We start from the raw sequence: 16,659 nt of genomic DNA, 5'->3' as shown, positions 1-16,659 counted from the left end.
CAACAGTTAGACCAGTTGAATTGCTTGTTTATGCGAGGTTGGATCACCTACCAATAGAACATGTTCCAACCCTCTACCAATGTCATCTCATACATAGTGGGTCTCAGTCTCAAGGTAATGTGAGATGATATTGGTAGAGGGTTGGAATGTGTTTTGTTGGCAGAAGATCCCAATTCTATTTATCTATGGAATGGGGAATTGGGATATATTCCTCTCACACAGGGAGCCTCACATTGGGAATGGGATTTGCACTTCACATGCACATTCACCGTGCATTGGGAACATCTCCCGTGAATAATAACTTATAACTGTGGGAGATGTTCTCAATGCATGGTAGGATGTGCATGTGAGGCACCCTTTTCTGAGGAGCATATCTGGTCTCCTCACACCGACATCACACGCACATCCTACCATGCATTGGGAACATCTCCCATACTTATAAGTTATTATTCACGGGAGATGTTTCCAATGCACGGTGGATGTGACTGTGAGGAGCCCATGCGAGGAACAAATCCCATTCCGCTCTTATATAGTTTCACATCGACTTGATAGGCATGCCTCGAGACTGGATCTGATCCTCACACTTGGTGCCTCACGCACATCCTACCATGTATTGGGAACATATCCCGTACTTATTTATTATTATTCACGAGAGATGTTCCCAATGCACGGTAGATGTGCCTGTGAGGCGCCTATTTGCGAGGAGCAGATCCTGTCATCACATGCACATCCACCGTGTATTGGAAACATCTCCCGTGATCATGAATATTTACTAATAAGTATGGGAGATGTTCCCAATGCATGATAAGATATGCGTGTGAGTCGCCAGTGGTGAGGAGCAGATCCGGTCTCCTCCTATAAGAGACTTGTGAGTACGGAGGAGCAGATCCGGACTCAGGAATAGGGAGGAGGGTATGCGCGTCGCTATACGCTCGCCAATGCACCTCTCGAGTCCTCAGTCCTGAAACGCGGAAAGATAAACAACATGTCTTTCGGTTTAGAGTAGTTAAACACTTACACCCCATAGCCACGAAAACAAAACCTTTGATAAAACCTGCAACTTCAATACCAAACAGGAGTTCCTCTTGAATTCTCTACAGTATTTCAATTCAATGCCCCAGTTTTCATTCTTTTCCTTAATTTAGTTTTCATTTGGATTAGGATGGCTCTGTTACCTAGTTGTCAATTCTATCCGACAAGCTTCTTAGATTCATTTCAGAGCTCTCTCTCAAGGTTCCAAGGTTCTCGCCTGTTAATCCTCAGGTATGCATCGTCATTTCGGTTCAAAAGGCACAATTTTTCTGTAAGCCATAACAACATAATCTCGGATTCGCTTCCAGAGAAAAACCCTAAAAAAAATTCTAGATTTGCTCTGAAAAACAACAACGATAGGCGGTATTTTGCCGAAGAAACACCCATTTCTCAATCCATTTCCAATGGCGATTTCTCAAGTAATAGCTGGATAAGTAAATGGAACGAAACCCACCAACAAAATCTTCCCAAGAGGCCGCAGACTGTTTTGGATTATCGAAATGGTGGGGATGTTTCGAGCAGTGAAGACGATGAGAACAATACTAGTAGTAGTAGCGGTAGTAGTAGTACAATGGATAAGATTGTGGAGAAGTTGAAAAGGTTTGGGTATGTTGACGACATGAATGAGAGGAGGGAGAGAGTGCCCGAAAAAGGTTCTGTGGCAGATATTTTTTATGTTGAAGAAGGGATGCTGCCGAATACGAGAGGTGGGTTTTCAGCAGAATCTCCGTTAGGCATAGAAAATGGTTTGGGGGGCAGTGGGGAAGTTCGGTTTCCTTGGGAAAAGCGTTCAATGAAGGAAGAAGAGGAAAATAATTCATTTAGGTCGAGGAGTAGGACTTCGTTGGCTGAGTTGACTCTTCCAGAGTCAGAGCTGCGGAGGCTCAGAAATTTGGCCGTTCGGACAAAGCAGAAGACTAAGATTAAAGGAGCTGGCGTCACTCAAGCGGTTGTGGATGCTATTCATGAAAAGTGGAAGACGTCAGAGATAGTGAGACTCAAATGCGAGGGTGCTTCTGCGCTTAATATGAAGAGAATGCATGAGATATTGGAGGTAACTTCTTGATCAGACTAATCACCTTATATTCCTTGTTTCCACGTTATACCTTATTGCTTTGAATTTTTCCTGTATTACATACTCAATAGAAATTTGTGTGGATTCTGACTTACTTTTTATGTTGAGTGTTGCTGATAACTAGGTTCAAAGTATCGTTATGTGTATTGGAAAAGGTGTATCAGCACTAAAAACCATGAGATTTTATACTTTTTTTTTTAGTTTTTTTTTTCAAAATTTGTTTTCTGGGTAGTTTTTTTATACATTTTTTATTAAAAAAAGAGGGTTCCCAAAACAGGAACCCAAAAGATATGGTACATATTCCCGATACAGGGCGTATCATATCAAAATTTTGTTGCCATCTGATAAGGGTTCTTTCTGTATCCTTTTCAAGTGACTATGCTTATACTTATGATTTGGTTCCTTATGGTCGCCTTTGCAATTGGAGAGTAGCCTTAAGTTGGATCCTCCTTTTTGAATACTAACAAGAATGTTGATTGATTCCTGATAATCCTGTCCTGGGTTGGTCATCATTTTATTGTTATTATTATTTTTGTGTGTGCTAGGGAGGGGATTGAGAGGGGTTTGTTTATTGTTTTTGCCCTTACATACAGATAACTACATAAGTTGGTTTAGGTGTTCTATCTGCCTCTTTTAATAATGATTTTCTAAAAGTATTACATGATACAACAAGGAGTAACAAAGAGTGAAAGCATAAGAATATGTTTATCAACAAAAGAAAGCATTCAGATCATCATCATCATAATCCAAGTATTGTCCCAACTGTATGGAATTGGCTACATGAATCCTCTTTTGCCATTCCATTCTGTTCAGTGCCATATCCATTGTTAAATCATGGATGCTTAAAAGATAAGATAATGTATGTTGCAATCCTTTTTTATTGTTTTACTACCATTTGTTGTATTTCTTTTGACTTTGCATTTCTTGTTGATGTTGATGTTTTTCTATCTATGGCCCAATCTATATGTTGGGCCATAGATGACAATGAATAAAGTATTTGGCTCTTAATACATTTTTTATACAATTTATCAGACTATACAATATTTTAAATTAACTGTAATAGAAAGATGTCTAGTAAAAATAGAAACATATCTTTAATTTAGTCTGTTGTTTTCACAAGTTTTGAGGGAATCTCTCCTTTTTTGTTTTTGATTTAAATAAAAAGATCTGTCTTATCATCCTCCCTATTTCTATAATTACGATAAATCTTCAGTTAAATTTTTAAGTTACAGACAACATTCTGTGTTCTATAGACACACATATCACTTTCGGATAAAATATTTCATTTTAATTGGTTACTTTTTAGGAATTTTAGAAAGGATTTCTCCTCAGTTTTTCCCTTTTAATGGAAGGACCTAGTTAGAACTTTGATCAAGATTCTCCTGAGTCCTGATAGAGATTCTGCATTCTTGGATACTGTGAATGTAACAATTCGATTGACACAATTAATAACTAACAAAGTTCTACTGGCATCTTTATTCTAGGAATGGTTCTATTTCAAGTGGAATCAAAGTGGAAGTATTTTAGTTTAAGTGTTTTGTTTCTGGTGGATATTTACAACCATATTTATGACATTATATATTATTCAAGTGAGTAACCTGTGAGAATAAATTAATTTCATCAAGTAGAGCAAGGGATTGTTTTATTCTAACCTTTTATTGTGTTTTTAATAGTTTGTGAGTTATAAATGTTTTCATTTTTCTTAACAATTATTTCCTGATATAATTTCTTCTATGCTGTACAGAGAAAAACTGGTGGATTGGTAATTTGGAGGTCTGGCACTTCCATTTCTTTATATAGAGGTGTGAGTTATGAGGTTGCTTCAGTGAAAGATGCCAGGAAGCGAATTCAAAATATCAATGAGAATTCACATAATTCATTTGAAACAATTACTGCTAAGACTAACAGGGATCCCAAAGAAAACAGTTCTTATGGTGCTGTGCAGGAACCTCAGACAAGTATGGTTGCAACGGTTGAAGAGAAAAAGGATGTTGAATCTTTGCCAGAAATAAAGTATGAACATGAAATGGATGAGCTTTTAGATAGTCTTGGCCCTAGGTATACAGATTGGCCAGGAGATGGTCCATTGCCTGTAGATGCTGATTTGCTCCCCGGTGTTGTTCCTAACTACAAACCCCCCTTTAGAATACTTCCTTATGGAGTAAGATCCACTCTTGGGATCAAGGAAACAACAGCCCTACGGAGGCTTGCTAGAATTATACCTCCACATTTTGCTCTTGGTATGTTAATTCCTATTGGAGGGGAAAATAACTAAATATGCCAATATTTTGTTAATATTGTAGTTATTTTGTCTATGAATGCTGATTCTAAGCTTTTCCATCTCTAGGGAGGAGCAGACAGCATCAAGGGTTAGCAATGGCTATGATCAAGCTGTGGGAAAGAAGTTCTATTGCAAAGATTGCACTGAAGCGTGGTGTGCAACTTACTACCAGTGAACGAATGGCTGAAGATATCAAAGTAATCTATACCATAATAGAAATCATTGTTGAGAATCTACTTTCTTTAATATGTATTTTCTGTTATTTTTTTTAATCTCATTGTTGCAGTTATGATTTAATTTTTATGACAAAGTTCATGGTGGCATGTCTTGTCATCCATATTAGTACTGAGTGTCCACATTCATTCAAAATTAGTTTGTATTTGCTAGTGCAAAATGCTGAAATTATACTTACCATTTCTTAGTTGGCTACATGCTAAAACTCAACAATGATGAGAATATTGGCACCTTTCATTTGCATTCTTTTGTTCTGTCTCACTGAAAGTGAAAAACCCCGAATCTGCTTTCTGTTTCCAGAATAATATGGATTGAGTTGTCTGGTTGCATCTTCATTATCCATCTAATGATGGTTGGTGACAGCAATTTTATATTGTTGTGCCACCACAAGGATTTCCAATAAGTTCTTCATATTATTCAATAATCCTTGATCCAGTCAGAATTATTCTCCTGTGAATGCTATAAGTTTACTGCCCAGAAAAATGAATTTGCAAAGTGGAGGCATTAAAATCTTGGATGCTGATTGTGCATTTTGAGTTTCTTCAAAGTGCACAAGATAAAGTTGGTGCCATGTCCAAATGTTTGAGGTTAAAAAGATTTAACTGGATAGATATTTCTTCCAATTGCTGATTAATGATTAGCAATATGGGGCAGGGTAATGATCACCTTTTTTGTAGGATGAGGTTACTGTAAAACCATGATGATGCTATTCAGGTGGTTTTCATTATGTTTTGGTCATTATCCTTCTAATTCCAAGTTATAGTATCATAAGCATGGTGCCTCTTTGTAGTACATGAATTTTATAAATAATGTGTTCTTACCAATAATAATGATAAAAAAAGTATTGTCAGTGATGATACTTTAAAGAACCTGTAAATTTGGAGGTGGCTGAAATGTATTTAATCAATAATGTTTTCAATGGTCTATTCTAGTTCCTATCCTAAACCCTAAACCTTTGATAGTAATTCTTGGTATAATCAATCTCTTAGGTGGGGCCTCTCAGTGATGGTGGTTCGTATTATCTGTATACAAGGCACATATCTAGAAATGACCCCAGGCTGCTATCTGACTGACATAGTTCCAGAGTATCCTTCCACATCTGTTTAGAAGTTAAAAACGTGAAGTTGTGTATTGGATAAACAATTATCAAAGAAAATAGTGTATGGATGACATATGAACTTCTGAGGTTTGGCCTAGGCATTCCCTTAGCCAGAACTCTTTTAATTGTTGTCCTGATTTTCATACATCGAAAGGCATGTCCAGATACAGCACCTAACCTGATGTGCAAGTCCTGTACCCCCAAAGCAGTTAATATATAAAATGCTAAAAGCAAGTCTTTTAAATAGCCTCTGATACTAATTCAGGATGAGGACATAAATTATCTGCTTTCTAAAGTATCTTGACAGGATTGTATATATGTCTGCTAATTTGATTTGAAACAAACCCATGCCAAATTGCCAGCTTGGCTTCCAAATGTTCATCTTTAACATTATCAAAGATTTGGTTCATGCGAATGTGTACATGCTTGGAAGATTCTGTATTGGATGTTTGATTCAATCTTTTGGTGATTGACTGCAGAAATTGACGGGGGCCACAATTCTTTCTAGAAATAAAGACTTCATTGTATTCTACAGAGGAAAGAATTTCTTGTCACCAGATGTGACTGAGGCACTGTTAGAGAGAGAGAGGTTGGCAAAGGCATTGCAAGATGAAGAGGAACAAGCACGGCTGAGAGCCTCATCCATGGTTATCTCAGTTTCTGAAACCATAGTAGAGTCCGGTACTGCAGGTACTCTTGAAGAAACTCTAGAAGCAGATGCTCGGTGGGGGAAGAAGCTAGATGATGAAGATAGGAAGAAGATGATGCGAGCTGTAGAAGTAGCAAGGCATGGAACCCTTGTTAGAAAGCTTGAGCGGAAACTTGCTCTTGTAAGTCATTTAAATTACTTAGTGACACTAAGAGCCTTTCTTATTTTCTCATAAGGTTTAGAGATATGAAGTATATTCTTGTTTCTGTAAGAATGGTTGAACCACCCTTTTTTTTCTTGGGATGATTGAAAAATGTTTTATTTATTTATTTCTTAAAAAAACGTTTTAAGTAGTATTGAAATTCCATGTACTGATGTATTATTAAACAATTCTTCTGTGGCAAGTTCATAATTATGGTACTTCAATTGTCTGTAGGAGACAGGCAAGAGATCTACCACTTTAAAGATAGACCCAACCTGATTGCCATTATTACGAAACTACATTGGAGAATATTTAGCAAATACTCTATAGAAAAAGTCTGAGTTGAATGGTTATGATTATCCAATTGGGTTAATTTTTGACAAAAGAGACCTAGGTGCCACCAGCATGCACTCACACAATGCTTATGGCTGATACCTATAGACTGTTGATGGTCCATGATACTAGGATACTAGGACTTTGAGTCCCGAGCAGTCCATTATGATATTCAAATGCAATGTCATACAATGTTTTATGCTTAAGAGTTTATGATAATTACTGTGCATGTTAAAGATATTACATGGTTGAAGCCTTGAGGTGAAGGGTGTTACTCAGTTTTTATATCTTGATTCTTTTTTTTTTTTTTTATACTTGAGCTATTGCTTTAAATAGGATGTTGTTTCTCTTGCATATCTATGTCTATCCTTCTTGACTTTCTGGAGTTCTGGTGTAACAGGCTGAACGGAAGTTAATGAAGGCAGAACGAGCTTTATCTAAGGTTGAGGAGTTTTTAAAGCCCATGGAAAGGCCAGCAGACCCAGAAAGCATTACTGATGAGGAAAGGTTTATGTTTCGTAAACTGGGTCTTAGGATGAAACCTTTCCTACTCCTTGGTAACAATCTACCCATTTAATCAAAATATGAGCATTTCTGTCCATTTATCTTGCTTTGCTTGGATTTGATGGAATCATGAGTGGTGTTATTTCATGTTTCAGGAAGACGTGGAGTATTTGATGGCACAGTGGAGAACATGCACCTCCATTGGAAGTACAGAGAACTTGTTAAGATCTTAGTAAAGGCTAAAACTTTTGATCAAGTCAGGAATATTGCATTAGCCCTGGAGGCTGAGAGTGGTGGTATCTTGGTTTCTGTAGACAGAGTTTCCAAAGGGTTTGCCATAATTGTATTCCGAGGGAAGGACTATCAGCGACCTCCAACATTGAGGCCAAAGAATCTTTTGACAAAGAGGAAAGCTCTAGCGCGTTCTATTGAGCTTCAGAGGCATGAGGTACTTTTAGTAAGATATGATGAAAGTTTAAGTGTGATATGTGGTGTACACGTGGCATATCCACTCATGGAACCAATTTAATCAATTAGCAGGCTACCTCTAAGATGGCCATGGAATTGATCTACTTGAGAATTTTAGCATTCTGATCCGCAGATAAAGCTTAAATGAACAAATCTGAACCGAATTTAACTCATAATCCAGTCAGTTTGGGTGGTTGGCCAGGTGTACTGTATTTGCTGTAGATTAATTGAGAAAGATGGCCCAAGGTCCATTGAAATGGAGTTTTATAAATTGCTGATGAGTTCTCTGCATGGAGTTCAATGGTCTAAACTGATTCATTTCTTCATTTGGATGAACAGGCACTCTACAAACATATTTCAACTCTGAACAAAAGGGTGGAGATGCTAAGATTAGAACTTGTATGCGCTTCAGTGGTTTTCACTTTGTTTGAATACTGCCTATTTTTTCTGTTTTCCTCCTAACCTGAACCTTTTTGATTTCTTCTGTGCAGGATCAAATGGAAATTGTGAAGGACCAAGGAGACGAGGAGTTGTATGCCAAGTTGGATGCAGCATATCCTACTGAAGATGAAGATTCTGAGGTTGATATTCATATGATATGTGTTTATGTGCATCTTCTATTTTACTTTTGTAAAATGTAGGTGTTGATCTTCTTTTACCTTGTTATTCTTCATAGGATGAAGGTGATGAGGCATATCTTGAGACTTATGATAGTGATAACAATGATGCCAATCCTAAAGATGCAATCCAGAACTTCCATGCAGAAATAGAAACAAATTTTCCTTATGATGAACAAAATTGGGCAGGTGAAACAGATTCAGAAGCTCTCCAAGCATATTCACTTTTAGAGACCAATAAATCATGTACCAGAACCAATGAAGCAAGGATGGAAGATTCCAATTTTCATGATTTGGACTAATTCACTCTTATAAATGGTAGGGGAAAGTTTTGTAGATTATCTTCAGGAGAAAAACCAATGTTTATGGGTGTACAGTGATAAGATCCTGAGGTGTTTGTCTTTATAGAATTCACTTGGCCAGCCCATCCTGAGGTGTTCATGTTCTGTTAATTCAGGACTACTAATTCAATCAACACTTAATGTTCCCATCCTTATCTCCATTAACAGTGCCTAGAGGAAGAGGCTCACCTAATGATATCAATAAACAAACTTATGCAGTCACATAATTTTGCTATCAAGATTTGAGACATTTCACATACCATGAAAGAACGTGGGTCTTAATATCTTTTGCAATGAACCTAACTACATCAATGCAACCCAATACTGCAACAGAGAACCATATAGCAATGAACATAGGGCCTGCACTAAAAGGTGAAGTTTTATGTTCTTAGGCATATTCACGGCTTTCAGAAATGCCATTGTAGGGAACAGCAAGCCCAGACAAGTGAAACCAATGACTCCACAAGTAGAAACAAAATTCTGAAAGAATGTCATGGCAACAACAGCATCAGTAGTTGTTATAATAACCATGCAAGCTGCTGTGAAAACAAGGCATATCAGATAAATTTGTATCTATTGGATTTTGTCAGTTTATTGGATTGCATTCTTTCCTCATAATAGGAAAAAGTTGGCCTGCAGTATATCTGAACATGGATTATGAATTAAATAAGAAATTCAGTTCAATGGGATTGTTAACTTTCAGTTTCAAATACATAATATGTGAGAGTCATACAATCCTGAAAGACTAGATTGAGCTTCATTTACTGGAAGGGGACATACATTCATAAATGTGGTGAATATCTAGACTGATTCCACAGGGAGATTGGTTTGAGAAATGCTCTAAAGTCATGGGGAAAAATCATATGAAACTAACGTCCAAGTCAACTGAGATAGATCCTATAGATATGCTTGTTGTGAATGTAGTTGAAGTAATTAGCCAGTGAGCTTCAAAGTTTCTTTAAAAGTAAAATGAACATTTATTATGAATTCTTCCATCTCTAGTGTTGTGTATCTGTTGCTAATGTTTTCTATTGGTTTTAGGAAGTGATTATATTTGTCTATTTCTTGAAAAAGAAAAGAAACAGTGTCTAGAAAGTAATAGGGTTGTCTTCTGGAATTATAAAACATTAGGTACAGGAAAGAATTAAAGTTAGGATCTATGATTAACATTTTGTTGTATATATAATTATGGTTGATACTAGTAAATATGTACGTTGCACGTGGCAATTTTAGATAATAATAATTGTAATAACAATAACAATATATGTCTAGATATTTTTAAATTTCTTCTATAATCTTTTATATTTTTCTCTAATTTTAAAACTGTATTATTTAACTATGATATCATGTGCTGTCCCATTTGACATAGCACAAAAAATGAATTTATTTTTATGTAAGTTTTAAAATTTTTACTCCATTTTCATTTATAAAAAAAATCCTTTTTTTATATAATGTGATGAATGTATAATGTCAAGGATGCCTCTTAATTTTTCTATGAACTTATTCTGTTTATTATATCTTTTAGTATTTTTATTTATTTTTATGTAAGTTTTAAAATTTTTACTCCATTTTCATTATCAAAAAAAATCCTTTTTTTTATATAATGTGATGAATGTATAATGTCAAGGGTGCCTCTTAATTTTTCTATGAACTTATTCTGTTTATTATATCTTTTAGTATTTCTATTTATTTTTAATTTTTATTATTTAATTATGACATTATGGGTTAACCTAGACTATTGAATTCCTGAACCATTCCTTGAATGGAGAACAGTTTCCTTTTCAAGATAAGTTTATTTTTGGTATTCCATTGCCACCATCAATAAAAATAGTTCTTACTTATCACACTTATTATCTTTAATATGATGGCTATATAATATTAGATATTGCCAAATTTTCTACTTTTTTTTTGTATTTCTATATTTTTTAATTTTATTATTCAATTAAAACATCATGGGTTGATCCATTTGACTTGGACATTTGACCCATTTGGTTTTAAATTTTGTATTTCATTATATCATTGATAAAAGTAATTCTTATTTTATAACACTTATCTTTTTAATATGAATTGATATATAGTGTTAGAGATGTGTCTAAAATTTTCTATTTTTTTATTTTCTGTATTTTTTCTGTTTTTAGAAAAAAATATTATTTTAGTATGAGATCATGGGTTGATCCATTGATCTGAACGGTTGAACCATTGACCCACCACTTAGGGAGGAAAATGGTTTGATTTATGGATCAGTTTTAAATATTACATTCCATTTCTATTATTGATAAAAATACTTCTTATATATTATACCTACTTTTGTTTAATTTGACAAATACATAATACTAAAGATGCACCTAAAACTTTCTAATTTTTTATTTATGTATTTTTATCTATTTTTAAATTTTAGTATTTAATTATGGTATCGCGGGTTCACTTGTTTGACCCAAACGGTATAGCTACTAATCTGCCACTTAGAAAAACTGGTTTTGTTTTTAGTTGATTTTAATATATAGGTTTTATATTGTTAATATCAGTGTTCATTGATTTAATTAGTGGAATTTAATGATGATAGACAAAAAGACCTTAAATATAGGATTCAATAAGAGAGAATGGGAGTTAATGCCTTAAATATGGGACTTAATGAGGGAATGAAATGCATTAAAAAGTAATATCCAAATTATAATTTCTACCCTCACAATAGAGAGAGACCAAATTCAAAATGAGGGGTATTTTAGTCAAGAAAAATTCCAGAAACCATGAAGAGCCATTCACACTTTTTATAGTAGTATAGATATTTTCTATGTATTTTAATGAAGGGGTACGTACAGCTCTATTTTTTTTTCTTATCCTTTTTATGCCAAGTAGAATATTGGCATCATAGAGGGAATTACTAATGTAAAATGTATCTCTATTCAATATCCTAGTATTTCTTAGCATGTGTAAGATAGAAATGTTTCAGTTTTATTAATGCTATTCTAGATCAAATTTCTTTGTTCAAGCCTCTTATTTTTTTCATTTGAACCAATACAAAACATCCTGATATTTGAACCAATGCAAAGAATTGCCCACTCAGGAATTGTGAGAGAAGCCAGGATGTAGGGTTGAACATCTGACACAAATGCCCAGTAACAACTGAAGGCTGCTGAGTATTGAATAGATAGGCATATGCTGCTGAGACACCTTTATACATTTTCCTCTTTGCATGCTCCCTCACAGTATTCTGTTAAGAAAAAGATCATTCAGTTAAATATTGCAGTTATGTCAGTTTGAATTATGGATAACTTTTATTATGTAAATAATTTCATATTAGTATCCTTGCCTGTATTTCTGGAAGCATTGCATTTCCAAATGAAAAAGCAATTACTCCAGGTGCACTGAATGCTTTGAAAGCTTTAGATGAGTAGATTTCTTCTAATCCATGGGTAATTGTCTTTCTATCAATTTTCTTCCATATAAAGTATAAAGGTAATGAAATGATTATTTTAAGTAGACTTGAAATGAGTTTTATTTGCCCCTTATGTTGAAACCAACTCAGCAATTTCTTAAACCATAAGCAAAATAAACAAATTAAAGATTCACAGCCTTACTATTATAGATAATTATACCAATTGTTGTTCTGGCAAAGCTTACTGTGCTGAAAGTGCACAGCGCATTTACCCACAACAGTGAGTGAGTCTCTAGGAGCTGTGACAGGAGTAATTCAAATGCTCCTAAGAAAATAATGAATTTCTGCAAGGTTAAGTTTTTATCCTTATGACAATACTTGTAAATTTCCAGCAGAACAGAGAAATGAGTGCTCCAAGAAAAAATATGGAAAAAGAAATTAAGAAACTAAATGCCTTGGTTTGGTTATTGGTATGAGATGCTGCAGAACGATCTCCCAAGATTAGCTTGTATTGGTATTAGTTAAATACTAGTTACAGATTGATAACCATCTCCATGTTATCCTGAGATTTGTGGGTCATGTGCATCAGAACCGGGCAAAAGGGTGAATTTGCTGAAGGAGCACTGATAGAAAAGAAGAGAATATAGAAAAATAAACATATCAGCAAATAATTTCTCAACATGGATTTAGATTTAAATTATAAACTAACCACCATTATCCAATGAAGAAATAACTGAAATAGTTTGAATCATCTCCATGAAAAGTAACAAACTCCTATAGCTCATTTAACATTTTGGGTGAGATGAGCATATTTTGGCATTTTGATGAAAAGAAAATAAAGAAGAAATAGCAGCTTTGCATTCGTAAGGCTTGAATCCTTTATCCTATAATGCAGTCTTTAACTAAGAATAAAAGATGCTTCAGTACTGAATATAAACGTAATCAATTACCAAGGTTGCTTACTTCCCAAGTTGACTAGCTTAGATAGAGTTTCTTCTTAGAGGATGTTTAAGGCTGTGTTTGGAAGGAGTGCAAATGCTGAACCATTGAAAAATTGTGCTCCAGTTCAGGTTTGCATCTGTTTGGTAAGAGCATGAAATTGCACCAATAATAGATGCCAATATGTAAATTTATCAATGTTTGTATAAAAAATAAGAGCAAATTTTGCTTCAAAAAAATTGAAGCAAACTTTGCTCTCATTCTTGATCCAGGAAACAAGCATTTTATTTGATTCCATTCTTGACTGTGCTTTGCATAACCCCCTTGGAGAGAGAGGAGAATGGCTCCTTCCGATCTGCGAACTCCACCGTTGGTGACTTCTGAAAACTGAGAATCCAGCAACGTTTTTGTTGGATTTTGTGACATTGACTGAGAGCTGAGCCATTGGTTGCTTCTTTCTTCCTTGGCAGAACTCCATAGATCTGTAATCTCTATTCTTGTTCACCACTTGTATCACCACTGATCTTGCAAGTTTTCTTTCAATCTTGCAATACAGTCTTCCTTTGGTGACTGATTTTGCTTTTATTTTTTGTTTTCAGGTCGTCAATAGCCTCCCTTTGACCTTGTTCTCTGAAGCCATAGCAATAGATCTCTTCTTCTTGGAGCATTTGAAGCAAAAACATTAATCAGTTGCAGATCCAATTCCCATCTTATCCTTCCTTTTTCAGATCTGAGAAGGTAACATTGTGCATCTCTTTTCTCATTTGAACGTGGTGATTTGGCTTCGATCCTCTGTGCTTGGAATCCTTTGTTCTCTAGTTAACTTGATAAAAACGAAAGCTACAAACTGACCATGTTCTCTATTTTCATTTGGACTTGGTGATTAGGCTTCAATTCTTGTGATGTGGTTAACCATATATGTTTTTTACTGGCTTAGAACAGGTGGATTTAGCTTAATGTGGTTCCTGTTAAGAGTTTAGTGGGGGATTTATGGAAGAGTTTAACCCATTTTGTATCCTGTGAGTGCTACCTTACCAGGAACAGTTGGATTTAGCTTAATGCGGTTCCTATTGAGAGTTTAGTGGGGGGGGGGGGGTTATGGAAGTGTTTAACCCATTTTGGATCCTGCTAGGCTGCTAGTGTTACCTTACCAGGAATGACATGGTTTCTCCTTCAACTCGTTCAAAATAGTCAGTGGTTCAATAAGTTCAATCCTTCAAAACTGACCACTGAGAGTCTGAGAAGATTCTAATTTTTCACTCTTTTACCTAGCAAGATTATAAGTTTAGTTGTGGTCTTAGATTTTTTGGCAAGACAGGAATTAGTAGACATGTTTTTATCCATGTATAAACAATTTACAGTTTTACAGTGAACTGGTTGGCTTGAAAATCTTCCATTCACAAGGCCAGGATTGGTTACTAAAAGGCAGCTTGCTTTTGTGATGATAGGTCCATTACAATGGAAACTTGTTGAACTTAATGTGCTAGTGAACTAAAACCCTTGCACACACACACACATGATTAATTAGGGCCAAGTTATAGGCGAAGGTGAAAGGAGTTTGTTTTTTTATTTCTAATGTCCAAAGTGAGGTAGGATTCGCCTTTGGGGCTTCATATTATTGGGTTTTGGTTATGATCTCAAAAGTGTCCTAATGGTTAGGTTGGCATGGTTTTAAATTCTGATTCAAAGGGTTGGTTCAAGGATATAATATCTGGGTTTACTTAGGCTTGATTAACTTCATGTTCAATTCTATTATTCATTTCCGAATGTAATCAAGTATGACTAATCTTTTGCTAACTGTGGTCATCTATGAAAAAAAAGCAAACTGTGGTGATATTCGTTCAGTTAGATTTTCTTAGGCATTAATGACCTCAAGCAAAATCTGTTTTATTAGAAAACTTCAAAATGTCATCTATTCACTTCAATAAAGCTAGCTTTACTCTATAATGCCATCTACTCACCAGTTGTAACATCCAAGGACTTCCTTCAGAATCTGGTATACAGATCTTAAAGGGAATCAAAAGAGCTATTATTGTTTTATACTCTTAATGACCAACAACAGTTACAAATACAAGAAGGTCAAAAACAGTCTTGAATAGATTGGTAGGTATTCTGCAACATTTTGTTATCAGCACCAAAAGGATTATTAGTGGCACGAGAATTGTTAATGATGCTCTCTTTGATTTCAAATATGATCAGAAGCAAGGAATACATACTCTGAATACCACCAAGGAATCATATCTAGAAAATCAGGATTCAATTGTTTTTTTCTTCAACTTCTCATATTTCTTAACTGTTTTTTCTCACGTTCAAAGTGCTATAATCATTCAATTTATTTTCTCTTTATTCCTTTTTTGTATGAAAAAGAGAACAAAATAGTCGTTTCTTAGGTAGGATCCCGTGGCGAATTGGAAAATGGGACTCCCATTCTGGTCTCTATAGATCCCCGCTTAAGCCAGATGGGCCTGGATTGCCCTACTGTAGCCATCAAAATGTAGTTCTACCAAATCTGTATCCAGTGGCCTCAACTATGAGAGAGCAAGAGATCTAGTTGCTGAGGATTGTGTCGACCAATTTCCATCCCCTAATTATATTCTCTATAGAGAATTGATCAAATAATCTCATCATTTTGATCCAGGGAGCTATTTTTGTTGTTATACACTTAATGGTAACACCTCTAGACCAAGCTTTGCCATTACATAAGTCTATTGTTAAAAAAAATATATATTATTTCTCTCTTCCCATTATGTCTTGTACGTTTAATATTTCTTATGAATGCATTTGAGTATCTAAACACAAAATTTGTAGTGGACCAATAATATTTTAGTTTGTTCTTAACCTCAAAACAGGTCAACTGTGAATAAATCAAGGTTATTTTGGTTTCTAATGAAGATGGATGCACATAAATTAGTGTTGTTTCTTCTGTGGGACCTTCACCAAATCCATCCTTTGCTCATATGAGCTTCTATTATGTTTAACAATGTTTCAATGAGATTGTCAACGTGAAGTTGACTGACAAATGAGCCCGTTTGGATGGAATGTAGTTGCTTGGTTGTAATTCTAAATACGAAATTTGTAGTGGACCAATACCATTCTAGTTTGTTCTTGACTTCAGACCAATACATGTCAGCTGTGAATAAATCAAGGTTATCTTGGTTTCTTCTGAAGATGGATGCATATGTTTTTATGTTCATGGATGTTAACGTTATATGGATGGGATGGGTAACTGTTTACATGTGATCCATTTAATTGAAGCAACAAATTCTGTTGCTTTTGTCTGTCAATGGTCAGGTCTATCTAAAATAACCAAACTGACTGAACCGATTATGTGGTTCTGGTCTACCTATAGAGCTGTCAAATGGTTCAGGTCTAGCCATCTAGCTGATAGAGCCGACCAAACAGAACTTATTATATCAGGTCTGGTTCTGAGTTGCCTTACTATTTAGTATTATTTCTATTAATGGCTGTGTTTGGTTTGAAAGATACCTTCTATGAATCAGGTTCATGAT

General features: G+C 35.1%; 1 protein-coding gene across 5 annotated transcripts; it reads left to right on the top strand.

The window, feature by feature from the left end:
- Positions 1-888: 888 nt before the first annotated feature.
- CFM3A (CRM family member 3A) lies at positions 889-16,317 on the top strand. 5 transcript variants are annotated; one of them, XR_016104089.1, is made up of 12 exons: positions 889-2,086; positions 3,852-4,347; positions 4,455-4,585; positions 6,201-6,551; positions 7,306-7,462; positions 7,565-7,857; positions 8,217-8,276; positions 8,369-8,458; positions 8,554-8,812; positions 13,481-13,634; positions 13,750-13,888; positions 16,000-16,317. XR_016104089.1 is itself a non-coding variant. In XM_088960353.1 (9 exons), the coding sequence occupies exons 1-9, from the start codon at positions 1,163-1,165 to the stop codon at positions 13,834-13,836; spliced, it is 2,589 nt and encodes an 862-aa protein (XP_088816479.1). In that variant the 5' UTR covers positions 889-1,162; the 3' UTR covers positions 13,837-14,019. The 5 variants fall into 5 exon arrangements, 2 of the variants coding, with proteins under 2 accessions (XP_088816479.1, XP_088816478.1); XR_016104090.1 differs by having other exon boundaries at positions 13,423-13,634; XR_016104091.1 differs by lacking the exons at positions 8,554-8,812; positions 13,481-13,634.
- Positions 16,318-16,659: the final 342 nt, after the last annotated feature.

Source organism: Nelumbo lutea, chromosome 1 (assembly GCF_056320005.1).
Source record: "Nelumbo lutea isolate HS-2025 chromosome 1, American lotus-T2T, whole genome shotgun sequence".
Taxonomy (NCBI): Eukaryota; Viridiplantae; Streptophyta; class Magnoliopsida; order Proteales; family Nelumbonaceae; genus Nelumbo; species Nelumbo lutea.
Note: the sequence above shows the minus strand (reverse complement) of the source record. Positions and strands in the feature narration are given on the sequence as shown.